The 16,890-nt window shown below is 35.1% G+C and overlaps 1 protein-coding gene across 7 annotated transcripts in view; it reads left to right on the forward strand.

Annotated features, from left to right (window-relative positions):
• LOC150101365 (serine/threonine-protein phosphatase 2A 56 kDa regulatory subunit gamma isoform-like) overlaps positions 1 to 16,890 on the forward strand; it is a 430,932-nt gene that overhangs the window by 119,969 nt on the left and 294,073 nt on the right. For all 7 annotated transcript variants that reach the window (XM_090400222.1, XM_090400219.1, XM_090400225.1 and 4 more), the window contains one exon: positions 5,798 to 5,908. In XM_090400222.1, coding sequence (XP_090256348.1) covers positions 5,798 to 5,908 — 111 coding nt within the window. The remainder of the gene's footprint in view (positions 1 to 5,797; positions 5,909 to 16,890) is intronic.

Consider the following 16,890-nt stretch of genomic DNA (forward strand, 5'->3'; position numbering starts at 1 on the left):
AATTTCTATGAGTTGAATTATGTCGTCATCACTCCGACATTCAGATTGCTTGCTAGGCCCACTATTACGAATTTCCAGAATCATGCACAAACCATTTTAATGTTCTTTTTCCATATGCCACTCATACATTGTGGTCACTTCGTCCCAAACCACAATAATATTTTTAATAGCATGATAAATATTGAATGTTTTCCAGAATTGCATAAAGTCTGATTATTTCCTTCAGTAGCAGAAATGGCTTGTGAAAAAGTTCTCTATAGATAATAAGCCCTAAACACTGCAAGAACTCCCTGATCCATCGGTTGGATCAATGAAGTAGTGTTTGGAGGAAGAAACATGATCTTGAACTTGATGAAGATCACTGCTATAAGACATAAGATGGATGACCTGGAACATTATCTAGAATTAATAAAATTTTAAATTATACATTTTCTTTCACACAATAACTTTCCATTTCACTTGCATAACAGTTGATTAAGGCATCCTCAAACATTTTTTGAGTTATCCATGACTTCTTATTGCTCCGATAATGAACTGGAAGAGGGTGCATCATGAGAAGGTGAGGATTGGACTCTAGGTCAGAAGTCCTGGTCGGTTCTCTGCATTCCTTTAAAAGCTATGTGGAGGTCTCCTCTTAGTTATACAACTTTGACCCTTAAGCGCCCCTTAGAGAAATTCTTCTGTAATTCTTATTGTTATATTTCTCTTTTTTATGGATGTATGATATCACATGTATGGTATGATATAAGAACCCTATTCCAATCATCTGGAATTTGCTCCTATGACCACATCTTCTGAATTATATAGTGTAGCCAAGTGGTTAGCATATATGCTCTGCAACCCAGGTCGCAGGTTCAAATCCTACTGTGAGCATGTATGTCTGTGATTAGAGGCCTGAAGTGGCTTGTAAAAGTTCCATGTTTGGTTTCTAGAGGAAGGTTTTTGTATGACGTTAAAATTACAATATATATATATATATATACACACACACACATACACACATACAGTCATTGACTTACGTCCGTTCGAATTACTTCTTTTCGAAGATATGTCCGTGATTCCATATGGGAATAAATAACATTCTCAGCTATACTTTTGAACAAGATGCAAGCGAGCATAAGGTAAAGCATGTACATTGGCTTCAATGCTTTCAGCAGCATTCTCCCTCAGCAGCCGGAACACGTCTTCAGTAGTTCCTTTATTGATTTTCTGTTTGTTATTTGTGTATTTATCCTTAAATATTTTGGGATGTTTTGTGAAACATGGTCCCTACATGCACAATCAAAAAACCTAGCGAAGAATCACAAAAAAAGAGGCGAGTAGTTAATTTTGAAACGAAGTTGCAAAATATAGAAAAGCTACTTTCATCACGGATAGAGGACCTGAACCAAAAGTGCATACCCCTTAGCACTATGACTATAACCACTAAGGCACTAAGTCTCTTCAACATGTTGAAGGAGAAAGTAGGGCCCAATTGTGACTTTGAATTCAACACTTCTTCCAGTTGATTCATCAAATTCAAGCATAGTTGGGTGCTGCATAATGTGAGAATGTATGGTGAATCTACAAGTGCCAGTGAAAAGCTTGGCAAAGAGATTGAGGAGAAATTGAATAAAATTATTACGGAAGAAAATTATTTTCCACAGCAAATATTTAATATGGATGAGACCTTCCTGTTTTCGGAAAACAATGCCTGAGCGAACATTCATTCACAAAAAGCTAAAATCTATGCCTGGTTTCAAAGCTCTTAAAGCCTGTATTACGGTTAGAGGTAATGTGGCTGGATATAAACTAAAACCATTTGTGATATGGCACAGAGAGAATTCACTTGCCTTCCAAAACATTAGGAAACGTACTCTTCCAGTTCATTATCGGAGCAATAAAAAGTTTGTGAATGACTCAAAAATTGTTTGAGGATGTCTCAATCAACTGTTATGTGAGTGAAATGGAAAGTTATTGTGTGAAAGAAAATGTATAATTTAAAATTTTATTAATTCTAGATAATGTTCCAGGACATCCATCTTATGTCTTATAGCAGTGATTTTCATCAACTTCAAGGTCTTCTTCCTCCAAACACTACTTCATATTGATCCAACCGATGGATCAGGGAGTTCTTGCAGTGTTTAAGGCTTATTATCTATAGAGAACTTTTTCATAAGCCATTCCTGCTACTGAAGAAAATGATCAGACTTTATGCAATTCTGGAAAACATTCAATATTTATCATGCTATTAAAAATATTATTGTGGTTTGGAATGAAGCGACCTCAATGTATGAGTGGCATATGGAAAAAGACATTAAAATGGCTTGTGCACGATTCTACCAGAACAAATCCTGAAACACAGCCCAGCTCAACATCACCAGAGTTCAAGATTGGTACTATCAACATAAGAAGCCTGAATGGCAAAGAAATGGAGCTGGCTGAGGAATTCGATCAATACCAGATTGATATAATAGGGGAGCTTGAGAGAAAGCAACTGACACAATTGAAAAAGGAAAAATAGATCCTTGTTGCAAATCTAAATAGCATTGTAGAAATCGATTGTCAGACATACCAGAATATTTGGGGAAAATTTGAAGATAAGAGCAAAGCTAATAATTAATGGCAAATACCTGTTGGATTTTTCCTCAGGACATGGACTGGTTATTACTAACACCATATTCTGACATAAAAATGTGCATAAATTCACATGGAGAGAAAATGCAAGGAATAAGAAAAGTCTCATTGACTATATTATTGTTGATCTCTGAATGTTTTCTCCCTTGTGCAGGACACTAGAGTGTACAGATGAATTGAAATTGGAAGTGATCACCATTTAGTCTTGAACAGGATAAAATTGAATTTCATATTCAAAATAACAAAATGAAAGAAAGTTTTAAAGCAAATAAAAGTTGAGCAGCTCTCAGATGTGAACTGTAGACTGAAATACACAAACATTATTCAAGAAAAAATGAAAGAATTTGAGAACGGGAACCAAACTTGGAGATTCAGTGGCAAGCTCTGAAGAAACATTGATTGATTCAGCCAGAGAGGCATATGACGAGGTTGTCTGCAAGGATAAAAAATCAGAACTCCATGATGGACACAGGAAGTTAAAGAGAGAGGAAATTAAACAAAAGTCATGGGAAGACTTTGGCAAGAACATTGAAAATAAATATCAGGAAGGTGGCAGAATATTCTGGAGGCTGTAAAAAAAGAAATTAGAGATGATAAAGGTGACATGACAACTGGAGAAAAAAATATCCTTAATGTATGGAGCAATTACTTTGAAAAACTAAATGAAACATGCAATGACAGCACAGTGGTAAAAAACACTCAACAGTCATGCATTCAGAATACGTATCCGACCTGGTTGGCTAAGTGGTTAGCATAGCCGCTCTCCACCCAAAAGGCTGCAGATTTGAATCCCGTCGTGGGCATGGATGGTTGTGATTGTCTGTGAAAATACTAGCAGTGGTAGATGGAGTTGGTGGATTGAGTGGTAGAGACAGAGTTATAGAGTAGATGCCCTCCTTGGAGGTGTCACATAATAGTAGTGGTAATAATATCCATAGTTGAAATATCAAAAGCCTGAAATTTGGAAAGACAGCTGGAGTAGATGATGTTTGACCAGAAATGCTGAATATGGAGGAATGAAAGTCTTGCAGTCACTGCACTGCATCGTTTAGAAGGCCTGGACAGAGGGACGGATTCCAGATGATTGCAGTAGAGTTCTTATAGTACCCATATACAAAAAACTGAAATAAAACTGAATGTGAGAATTACAGAGGTATTTCACCACTGGTAAGATTTATGCAAATATACTTGAGAAACAGTTCAGAAGGATTGTAGAATGGAAGCTTGGTGAAGAACGAACTGGATTCAGGCCAAATAGAGGCTGTCAAGATTAGATTTTCACTTTGTGACAAATAACTTAGAAATCATGGGAATATAACAAAGATCTCTATATAAGTTTTGTAGACCTGCAAAAAGGCATATGACAAGGTGGCAAGAGAAAAGCTATTCGAAACGTTAAAGATGTATGGTGTCATGGGGCATTATATCAAGCAATACTTAGACTTTTGAGTTGTAAGTCAGCTGTTAGAATTGAAGTACAGGAAGATGGTTTAATGTTAAATTTGGTGTCATTCGAGAATGTACATCATCCCCTCTGTTATTAATTATCTATATGGATTACATTATGAAGGAAAGTGGTATTAAACCTAATATCAAAATTGAAGATGTTAATCTCAGATCTTTAAGCAGATGAAGTATCAAAATGTAATAATTTTTGTAAGTAATACTTTAACATAAATGCAGTACAAGTCTGCAAGATTCTCTGACCAAATTGAATAACTGTTGTTGTAAGAAATTTGGTATGAAAATAGGCAGAAGCATTAAAAATATCAACTGCATTGTGAATGGAGAAACTACACAAGTAAAACTTTTCGGCTACTTATGCACAATTTTTAGTGAAGATGGTAAATTAAATATGGAAATAGACAATAAAATCAACCAAACTGGTATGGCAGGAAGTCAACTGAATAAACTGATATGAAACGAGAGAAATTAGTCAAAACACTGAATTATCTGTATACAAGACGGTGTTCATGCCAATTTAGACTTATGGAATTGAGAGCTAGGTTAGAAAGAAAACACTTGATTAAAGACTAGAGACTGCTGATATGAGAGTCCTGAGAAAGATTATGGACATGAACAGATGGCATTAATGGCGGTATCATATTAAAAATGATGATATTAGAAAAGAACGATATTGTTAGCATTCAGGAATGTGTTAGTAGAGCTAATTTCAGGTGGTATGATCAACTTAAACAGAATGGGAGAGGAAAGATTAACAAAACAATTGTTCTCTGCCGGGTTTACAGGAAAAAGACCCAGAGGAAGATCAAGATATAAGTTGATTGATACAGTAAAAAGTGCTTCAGACAGAAATATAAGATGTGATAATGTTGGAATCCTGACAGTTAACAGATTGATTTGGAGGAAAAGTGTAAATAGGAAGGTAGTGGTGATGTAAGTTTTTCATGTAGTACTATAATATCCTGTACACCCCTTGAGGGTACATGTCAGGAATTTGATGATGGTGATGATGATTAATTTAATTTTAAATTTGAAAGAATAATAAATGAGATATATATGGAGAATATGAAGATTAGGCTGATTGTATTCTTTAGGTAAACTAATTAAAAATGCATCTTTAAAAATTCTTATTCTTAAAATTAAAAAGTTTTAATTAAAAAAAATAGATATCAGTATAAATTGTGCTTCTCCCAAATTTTTATACCTAAAACTGTGCACCAGATTAAGCCTTACTGAATAGATACATAGAAATAATATTTATAGACAAAGGTTTGTTAGGTGCTGGAAGTTTGAAGACCATTGCTATAGAGTATCATATTTCTATCCACGCATTTCCAAATTTTAGTCTTAAGCATCTCTTTCAGCATCATAACTATAACTCCTGAGATACTCATACTTTTTGATAGGCAGCATAATTTGCTTCCTCTGTTCTGGAGAGTCTCCTTTGTGTAATGGGATTGATCCTCTTCAGATTAGTTATTATTTAGGTACACTTTGTATCTAACTTATTATGAACCATATTAAAATAGTTCTGGTATTGTATATAAGGTTATCATTCTACTAACTGTTACATTCAGGTAGATAAAGTTGGGAGTGGAAATTAATTACATTAATCTTAAAAAATGCAAAGTTTAAATTCTATAAATTTTAATGTTGTAAAATATCACTTTTTATTGTAGCTGATTACATAGTAATCATCTTTAAAATTTTTTCTTAGTTTTCTATCAATGTCTTTCGAACATTGCCACCATCATCTAACCCTAATGGGGCAGAATTTGATCCTGAAGAAGATGAACCAACTCTAGAAGCTGCTTGGCCGCATCTCCAGGTAATATATAGACACAAATAGAAATGTATATTTAAATATCTTCTGTGTTGAAATTATCTCATAAAAACATCTCATGTGTAAAACAGCCCCTGATTATGAGGAGTCAGGAGGTTGGTTGGAGTTTAGAGATGGCTACTTTTTATTGATATTATTTTTAGAATTGGTGCTGTAACTACTCTTATAGTATTACCTGAATTTCACAAAATATAATTTACATTCTCAACAGTTAAAAGTAATTTCAGCTAAACTCCTCCTTCATCAGTACTTGGCTTGTTTTTAATAGAGATTTATTTTTAGATGAAGTATATAAATTGTTCCAGCATTCACAATCAGTTGAATGTTGCAAGCTGTAACATTATCTGTGCTAGTTTACTTTTTTATTTCACTTCCTCTGTTTCAGTCCATTTGTAATGATTGTTAATTATGTAAAAACAACATTTCACATTTGCTCAAAAATGGTTGATTGATACATCTTTGTAGAGATGTCTGTGGAGCAAGGTTCCTCTTCCTGCAGTCTCTTTCATTTTAGTCTAATTCATTAAGTTTCTCAGGAGATTTTTAGTGGCATAAGAAACATCTACATCCCAAATTTGTTTTGAAATCAGCTGAACATTTACTTTCTTGGGATGTCTCTGGAGGAAATAATCTCCTCTCCCTTTGTTTTAGTCCAGTTAAGATGAATTTTTCTATTTACCTTACACAGTGTCAGATACAGATGTCTTTCCGATTTAGTTGAAATTGATTAAACAGCACAACTTGTAGGGGTCAAAGCTGTATAAACGAGAGGAGACCTCCACATAGCCTTTAAAGGAATGCGGAGAACCGACCAGGGCTTCTGACCTAATGTCCAATCCTCACCTTCTCGTGGTGCACCCTGTTGGGTATCTACCTGGATACTGAACGAACAGGGATGGGCTGGCAATTTGGGATTTAGCTGAACAAATTGTATTCTTATTGGCTTAAACAATATAGAAAATGATGGTACAACATGACAAAATTTCATGCTGGCTGGGGCGTCGCTCGGTTAAACAAGGCCTCCGTTGTTTTCGCCAGGGAACCAGGGCGAACAACGAAAAGTCAGCTACTGGAACAAATCTGAAAGCACACCCCAACTTAACATCACCAGAGTTGAAGATCGGTACTATCAACATAAGAAGCCTGAATGGCAAACAAATGAAGCTAGCTGAGGAATTAGATAAGTACCAGATCGACATAATAGGGGTGACTAAAAAAAAAAGACAAAAAATGGTGAGATCTTTCTGAGCAATAAATTCAAAATGTTATATTTAGGAAATGACAATCAAGGAAAAGAAGTAGCCATAGTATTCAACACAAAATACGAGGCTAATCTTGAATGGCAGGCAGTCTCAAGTAGAATGATGTCGGCAAATATTAGAATGGGGAATCAATAAGACTTATTTGTGCCTGTGCTCCCACAGAAGGTTCTACTAAGGTAGAAGTGGAGGAATTTTTTGATGCTTTAGAAAAAGCAACTGACACAATGAAAAAGGAAAAGTTGGTCCTTGTTGGGGATCTAAATAGCAGAGTAGGAAATGATTGTGAGACATACAAAAATATTTTGGGAAAATTTGGAGAAAAGAGCAAAGCTAATAATAATGGCAAATACCTGTTGGATTTCTGCTCAGGTCATGGACTGGTTATTACTAACACCATGTTCCAACATAAAAATGTGCACAAATTCACATGGAGAGAAGGGGCAAGGAATAAGAAAAGTCTCATTGATTATGTTATTGTTGATAGTGATGTTTTCTCCCTGGTGCAGGACACCAGAGTGTACAGAGGATTTGAAATTGGAAACGATCACTATTTAGTCTTGAGCAGGATAAAATTGAATTTCCTATTGAAAAGAATAACATGTAAGAAAGTTTTGAAGCGAATAAAAGTTGAACAGCTCTCAGATGTGAACTGTAGACTAAAATACACAAATATTATTGAAGAAAAAATGAAAGAGTTTGGGAACAGGAACCAAACCTTGGAGATTCAGTGGCAAGCCTTGAAGAAAACCCTGATTGATTCAAACAGAGAGGCATGTGGTGAGGATGTCTGCAAGGATAGAAAAATCAGAACTCCATGGTGGACACAGGAAGTTAGAGGCAGTGAAGGAAAAGAAGAAAGCATATCAAAAGTTCCTGGCAAATAAGTCAGCTTGTGCTCTTAGAGAATACAGAGACAAATGTAAGAAAGCTAAACAATGCGTAAAAACTAGCTAAACAAAAGTCATGGGAGCACTTTGGCAACAACATAGAAAATAAATATCAAGAAGGTGGTAAGATATTCTGGCGGTTGTTGAAGAAGCTTAGAAATGGAGGAAAGAGTGCTGTAAAAGGAGTTAGAGATGATAAAGGTTACATGAAAACAGGAGAAAAAGATATTCTTGAAGTATGGAGTAATTACTTCGAAAAATTGCTAAATGAAACAAGCAGTGATAGCATAGTGGTAAAAAAACACTCAACATGCATATAGTCAGGAATACATTATCCATACTTGAAGTAGAAAAAGCCATCAAAGGCTTGAAATGTGGAAAGGCAGCAGGAGTAGATGATATTCGACCAGAAATGCTGAAATATGGTGGTATAAAAGTCTTGCAGTGGCTGCACTGCATAGTTCAGAAAGCCTGGACAGAGGGACGAATTCCCGATGATTGGAGTAGAGCTCTAATAGTACCAATATATAAAAAGGGAAATAAAACTGAATGTGAGAATTACAGAGGTATTTCCCTATTGAGTTTTCCTGGCAATATCTATGCAAGCATACTTGAGAAACGGTTGAGAAGAATTCTGGAAGAAAATCTTGGTGAAGAAGCTGGATTCAGGCCAAATAGAGGCTTTCAGGATCAGAACTTCGCTTTACGACAAATAGTTGAGAAATCATGGGAATATAACAAAGATCTGTATTTAAGTTTTGTCGATCTGGAAAAGGCATATGACAAGGTGCCAAGAGAGAAGCTATTCAATACACTACAGTTATATAGTGTCAATGGGACATTATATCAAGCAATACTTAGTCCGTATTTGAGTTGTAAGTCGGCAGTTAGAATTGAAGGAAGTACAGGAAGATGGTTTAATGTTAAATCTGGTGTGAGACAAGGATGTACATTATTCCCTCTGTTATTCGTTATCTATATGGATCACATTATGAAGGAAAGTGGTATTAAACGTGATATCAGAAATGGAGATGTTAATGTCAGCTCTTTGCTTTATGCGGATGATGTTATACTTCTAAATAAATCTGCTACAAGTTTGCAAGAGTCCCTGACTAAATTGAATAAATGTTGTAATAGATATGGTATGAAGGTGTGCATTTAAAAGACAAAGACAATGAAAATAGGTAGAATTGTTGAAAATGTCAACTGTATTGTGAACGGGAAACCTGTGGAACAAGTAAAACATTTCAGCTACTTAGGCACGATTTTTAGTGAAGATGGTTTATTAAATATGGAAAATAGGCAACAGAATAAACAAAGCTGGTATGGTAGGAAGTCAGTTGAATAAATTCATATAGAATAAGAGAGAAATTAGTCAGAACACTAAATTAGCTGTATACAAGACAGTGTTCAAACCAGTTTTAACTTATGTATCTGAGAGCTGGGTCAGAAGTAAAACACTTGACCAAAGACTAGAGACCGTAGATATGAGATTCCTGAGAAAGATTAGAGGCATGAACAGATGGCATTAATGGCAATATCATATTAAAAAACGAGGATATTAGGAAAGAACTTGACATTGTCGGCATCCAGGAATGCGCTAGCAGAGCTGATCTCAGGTGGTATGGTCACTTAAACAGAATGGGAGAGGAAAGATTAGCCAAACAAGTGTTCTCTGCCAGGTTGTCAGGAAAACGACCCAGAGGAAGATCAAGATTAGGTGGATTGATACGCTACATTGTACCTTAGAAAATAGAAATATAAGATCTGATAATGATAATATTGGAGTCTTGACAAGTGACTGACTGATTTGGAGGAAAATTGTAATTAGGAAGTTAGTAATGATGTAAATTTTTCATGTAGTACTATCATATCCTGTATACTCTTTGAGAGTACATGTCAGGAAGTTAATGATGACGACTTGTAGAAGTGTGTCTGCATAGGATATGACCAACTCTCATCCTCTTCTATAACCACCATCCTAGTTTTCTGAGTGGTTACTATCTGCTCTCCAGCTAATAGGCTGTGGTTTCGATTCCTGCCAAGAGCATAGATGTTTGTGATTGCCCCATTAACCAGTTACTATATGTACTGCTGTGACCTGTATCCTGGTGCAGTATGGGTTTTGATGTCTTTGCACCATAAAAAAATCAAATCAAAATCTCTTATAACCATAATTTCACTTCAGATCTGATTAGACTGATGTTTTCAGAGGATCTTATGTGATATTAGAAACATCTACATGCTAAATTGGATCAAAATTTAGCATACAGTTGGTTGAAAAATAGCATCTGTAGTGGTGTCTTAAAGGATGTCTCTCACCCACCTACACACACACACATATCCTTTATTTTATCTATTTTTGCCAAAATTCTTTCATCATAGAAAATAATGATATGCCAAATTTAGTTGAAATGGTTTTATGAGGCAACCACAAAAAAGATGTGCAGAAAGATCCTTCTGCCCTTTCCCTTCATTTTAATCCATTTAGGCTGAATTTCTCAGGATACCTTCTGCAACATGAGGAACAAACAAGTATTCACCAAATGTAGTCAAAATTGGTTATATATGAGACTTATAGAATTTCTTGCAGGGAATGCTTTTTTAGGTATATTTTGACTAAATTACAATTATTTTCTTCTGGGTTATAAGTCAGGATTGTGCTTTGATAACATTCAAGTTCACTAGATTATCTTCACTCTGCTGAAGAGTAGCAAGAAAACTGGAAGGTCTAGAAGAGCTTGAGTCATCAGAATCCTACAAGCTTTTGTAAATGAAAAATAAAAATGGAATGCATTGTCATCATCAGCAAAGCTGCAAATAGGATTGGATGTTAGTGAGATAAGATCATTGATGGATAGGATGAAAAATGCAGGTGAATGCAGAGCCTTGGGGGTACTCCAGCATTGATGGAGAAATCAGATGAGACGGAACCATCCACTATGACATGCAGCGAACTACCAGAAAGGCATTTGCAATCCACTCACAAAGGTTAGGAAGGACACATAGGATGGCAGCTAAGATGTGATGTCAGATTCGATCAAATGCCTCAGAATGTATATAGAATATATTTATATATGTTTTAACAAGGATTAAAGGGAGCAACTTTCTGATGTGAACCAGGAATATAAAAAAAGCAGACCTGAAAAAGAAGAAATATCAAAATTTCTGTGCAGGTAAATGCATGTGTCATGAAATAATACAGAAACATCTATAAAAGCTAGTGGAGATTGAACTGCCCACTCAGTCTCCAAAAGTGAGATAGGGCTAAATGGCCTCGCCTACTCCCGTATACGGGAATAAAAAGGCGCTAGCTGATTTTTTAAAAAAGAAAAAAAAAGGAGCCTGTGTAGCTCAGTGGATGTGGCGTTTGCACACAACCGCACTTGGCCGCACGAAGGAAGGCTTGGTTTCGAGTCTAGTCGGCGACTAGAGGAAATTTTCTAAGCCTTTTTTCGACCGGTTCCCGAGTTAGTCGATCTCTGGCACGGGCAAGCAGGTTTTTCCTCCCGGAAACTCGGGTTTTTCGTCCTGTAAACTCAAGAAAATCGACCGTAGAACCCATATTATTTCAGACATTAATTATATTGTGGTAGGATTAGGGACCACGAGATGGCGGCACATTTGAGCCGCCTCTCTTCACTGCATACCGCTTAATTAGTGATAGCCTTGGGCCATCTGTCTCTGATTGGGTACCAGTGGAGATTGAACTGCCCACTCAGTCTCCAAAAGTTAGATAGGGCTAAATGGCCTCGCCTACTCCCGTATACGGGAATAAAAAGGCGTTAGCTGATTTTTTTTTTTTTTTCTCCTTTCTATAAAAGCTATGCTGTGTGTAAAAGTAGCCGAACCAACGATATTGGAAGACAGTAGTTATGTAATGTAGAGCTGTGTAGTGTAGCGTGGCCTCCTACAATGATGCCTTGGACTCCATGGAGGTGTTATGTAATAAGAATATGTCATGAGGGTGGCAAAATGTTCTGTGGAGGCTATTGAAAAAGGAAAAGTGGAAATTGGAGTTATTCATTATATATTATAGGCATTATGCATTAGCATAATGCTATATTTAATCATCCAGTTAAATTTTGCACAATTTGGATGGCTATCTCATATATATATATATATATATATATATATATATATATATATGTTACAGTTAAAGTGATAAATGCAGTTATTATTAATAATTATCGGTTAAAGTGAATAATTAGAATTAATCACTAACCTGTTAAAGTGAATAATTCCTAGAGGAGTCTGGTAAATGTAATAAAAAGATGTTTATAGGTTTTCATTCTCAATAGAAATTATAAGAGCTTAGGTTAGTTTATAATGAAAAAAGTAAGGAAAGTACTTCTTTTGCACTCTCAATGAAATCAGAAATCATTATAAACCAACCTAACCTTTATAGGTTGGAAATCATTATGAACTAATCTAACCTTTATTGGTTAGGTTATTTATACTGAAAAAGGTAAGGAAAGTACTTCTTTTGCACTCAATGAAATCAGAAATCATGATAAACCAACCTAACATAACCTAATCTAAACTAACCTGGATGTCGCATGTCTAACTAGTGTAGTCGTAGTTTGTCGTGGGCAGATAAATGGGGATAATTAAAAGTTATGGGCAGATGAATGGGGATAATAGATAAATCAGAGAGGAACTGATCAGTGTTTTTCTCCATTGATGAGGAAAGAGGTACAGCAACGACGTTTATCTATTAACGCCATTCATCTTCCCACAACAACGTTTATCTTTCATCCCCATTAATCTGCCCACGACAAACTATGACTATACTCTGGTTCGACATACGACATCCAGGTTAGTTTAGGTTAGGTTAGTTTATAATGATTTCTTATTTCTGGTTTTATTGAGTGCAAAAGAAGTACTTTCCTTACTTTTTTCATTATAAACTAACCTAGCCAATAAAGGTTAGGTTAGTTTATAATGATTTCCACCTGATAAAGGTTAGTTTATAATGATTTCTTATTTGTGGTTTCATTGAGTGCAAAAGAAGTACTTTCCTTACTTTTTTCATTATAAACTAACCTAAACAATAAAGGTTAGGTTAGTTTATAATGATTTCCACCTGATAAAGGTTAGTTTATAATGATTTCCAACCGATAAAGGTTAGGTTAGTTTATAATGATTTCTGATTTCATTGAGTGCAAAAGAAGTAATTTCCTTACTTTTTTCATTATAAACTAACCTAACCTAAGCTGTTATAATTTCTATTGAGAATGAAAACCTATATATAAAACCTATAAACATGTTTTTATTACATTTACCAGACTGCACTAGGAATTCTTCACTTTAACCAGTTAAAGTGATTAATTCTCATAAATTATTCACTTCAAGCGGTAATTATTAATAATAACCTGATTTATCACTTTAACTGTAACATACACACATATATATATATATATATATATATATATATATATATATATATATATATATATATGGTCTTGCACTACCTGTAGGATCAGCTAGACCTGCAGCACTTGCCGGCGCAAACTTGACTTGTTTGTTTGTTTGCTTACTTGGGAAATGGAGTAAAACCAGGTTTAAAATTGCTTGGTAGTTTTAACATTTATTATACCCAAGGTAAAACACTTTCTACATATGCACACACCCACATATATATATATATATATATATATATATATATATATATATATAAAGGTAATTAATAATATGAGAATTTCAGGAATTTCTGTGTTAAGTGTTCCAGACAGAATTTATGCAAACAGAAGAAGAGTCCAATGAATATTTGGGAGAGCACATGCTGTCCTCTAACCAAATATGACTTTTCAAGACAGTTTGCTTTAAAACAAACAGTCAAGAAATCATGAGAATATAATGGAGAATTCTTAACTAGTTAAAACACATGGTAAGGTGTTAATATAAAACCTCACAAGCTCTACAGGTATATAGTTTATGTGGAACAGTATACAGAAGAGTATAGTTTATACTTTAGTTGTTGTATGTAAGCAGTTAGATTAAAAGATGTACAGGAACATAGTTTGACTTAACAACATGCCAAAATCATCAATTTCCTGATATTTACCCTCAAGTGGTGTTCAGGCTACTATGAGAGCACTATATGATTAAGTTTGTATTATTATTAATCTCCTATCCACAATTTTGCTCCATTAGTCTATTACTCGTCAGCATTTCTGTATTGTCATATCTAGCATTTCATTCTTTGAGACACTTCTGACCGAATCAATCCACCTAACTTTGGCCTTTCTCTGGTTCTTTTTCTTGCCATCTTGGCATTAAACACCTGTTTTTCTCACCTTTCCTCTCTCATTCTATTTAAGTGACCATACCAACCTTTGTTAGGCCTGCTCACACATTCTTGAATACAAACAATGTACAGTCCCTTCATGTTTAATATGATTCTGCCATTGATGCATCTGTTCAATGCCCTAATTTTTCTAAGAATTCTACCTGTGGTCTCTAGTCTTGAAGTGCTTTATTTCTGATCCAACTCTCAGATGCATAAGTTAAAACTAGTCTGTATTCTTTTAGGACATCTGCTGACTTATTTGCTAGGAACTTTTGGTATACTTTCTTCTTTTCCAAAACTACTTTAACTTTTTGCATTCACCATGGGGTTGTTATTTTCTGTCCTTAAAGACAACTTCACCACATACCATTGTATTTGAATCAATCAATGCATTCTTCAGATTTCAAACTGCTAAACTTTTAAGCAGTTTGAAAAGAAGAACCAAACCTTGGGACACCAAGATTTGGTTCTTCTTTTCAAACTGCTTAAAATTTTCTTCAGTGAAGTTTGTGTAGTCGAGTCTACAGTTTACCTGTAAAAGCTGCTAAACATAGTATGTAAGAAAGTTTTTAAAAGAATTAAAAACTTTCTTACATACTATTCTTTTCAATGTAAAAGTTATTTTTATTCTACTTAGCACAAAGTAGTAGTCGATGTCAATTTCAAATCCTCTGTACACTATTGCATCTTGAACCAACATGAAAATATCATTATCTACAATGATGTAGTCAATGTGGCTTTTCTTAATTCTTCTCTCCATGTGAACTTGTGTACATCTTTATGTTGAAACATAGTTTAATAATGACTAGTCTGCCCTGGTCAGAAGTCCAGTAAATACTTTTTCAAAGTTTGCTCACATAACTCTACTTGAAACTGCCTTCCAATGAAGAAGTTTATCTTTGTGTTTTGTTTTGAATGCTATCGCTACTCCTTTCTTTCCTTGATCATTATTGCCTGAAAATAACATTCTATACTTATTATTTAGTAACATCTTACCTGTTTTAGTCTTCTTTGTTTCAGTAATGCCAATTATGCCCACATAGTACTTTTCCATTTCTTCTGCAAGTTCGATTTCCTTTCCATTAATACTCTTTATATTGATGATTCCTATCTTTAGTTCTTCTGATGTTGGGTTTATTCTTGTTCTTCTAGATGTTGATTTGGAGCTTGTTCTAGTAGCTGACTTTCACTGTTCGTTCTGGTTCCCTGACGAAAACAGTGGGACCTTGTTTAACTAGGCGACAACCAACAGGCATGAAATCTTATGTTGTACCATCATATGCATTTGTGGTTTAAGCCAATAGAGAGTGCAAGTTAGTTGGCTAAGTCCCAAATTGCCAATCCATTCTCATTTGTTCTCAGTAGATACCTAGTAATGGGATGCACCACGTGGTTGAGGATTGAACATTAGGCCAAAATCTCTAGTCGGTTTTCTGCATTGCTGAAAAAAGTCACCTCCTAGTTTTTGGCTTTGATCCTTAAACAAAGGAATATTTAGGAGAGAACATGCCATCTTCTAACCAAATAGGAGTTTTCAAGACAGTTTGATTTAAAACAAACAGTCTAGAAATCATGGGAATATCATAGAGATCTAATTAATTCTTAACTGTACTCGTTTTCAGGTTATCTTGGAAGTAAAGAAATATACTACAGGCCTTACCGCTTCTGAAGGTAGCGGGATATTAGTTTGCTGTTACTATGGCAGTAGTGAAGTGCGGCGTGTTTGTAACTAAGCACATGCTTAGAAAATCCCCTAAAAGCCGTCACAAATCACACCATTCTATGTATAACATTGCATTATGATTGCTAATATGAAATTGCATGGCCAAGATAACTCTGTATGACTGTGTGAGCCTTTGGATTTTGGGATATTAGTTCGCTGTTACTATGGCAATAGTGAAGCGCGTTGTGTTTGTAACTAAGCACATGCATAGAAAATCCCCTAAAAGCTGTCACAAATCACACCATTCTATGTATAACATTACATTATGATTGGTAATATGAAATTGCATGGCCAAGATGACTATACGACTGTGTGTGCCTTTGGATTTTCTGGAATTAACTGTAGGCTGTAACAAAGTAGATGTCATATAGTTTATTATAAACTGGCTTAAGATAAGCAGTGATTGTTTATGTTATGAAGTAAACTTCGCTTGTCACAATGCACATTTCTGAACATGACATATTTTATTACAATAATATATACATAAACACTCTTAACCCTTCATTAATTTAATGAGGAAGCTCCTCAACACCACTCAGGCTGTGGGTGGTATCATCAGATTGTGCATCTTCACTAAATAAAGATTCAGAGCTGTCATCTACCATGAAACACTCTTTCCACCACCTCATCTGTCATTCCATCAAGGGCCCAAAATTTTTCTTCTTCTTCAATAACATGGGTTATGCAACTTTTCCATGTACACTCAGTAATTTTTGGAAATCCTTCCATGACCAGTCTTTCAACATCTGAAATTTTGAAAGTTGTATATTTTTAGCTGCAACATGCAACTTAATTTGTGTCCA

Source organism: Typopeltis vanoorti, chromosome 11 (assembly GCF_054136105.1).
Source record: "Typopeltis vanoorti isolate ZY-2024b chromosome 11, IOZ_Tvanoo_1.0, whole genome shotgun sequence".
NCBI classification, from domain to species: Eukaryota; Metazoa; Arthropoda; class Arachnida; order Uropygi; family Thelyphonidae; genus Typopeltis; species Typopeltis vanoorti.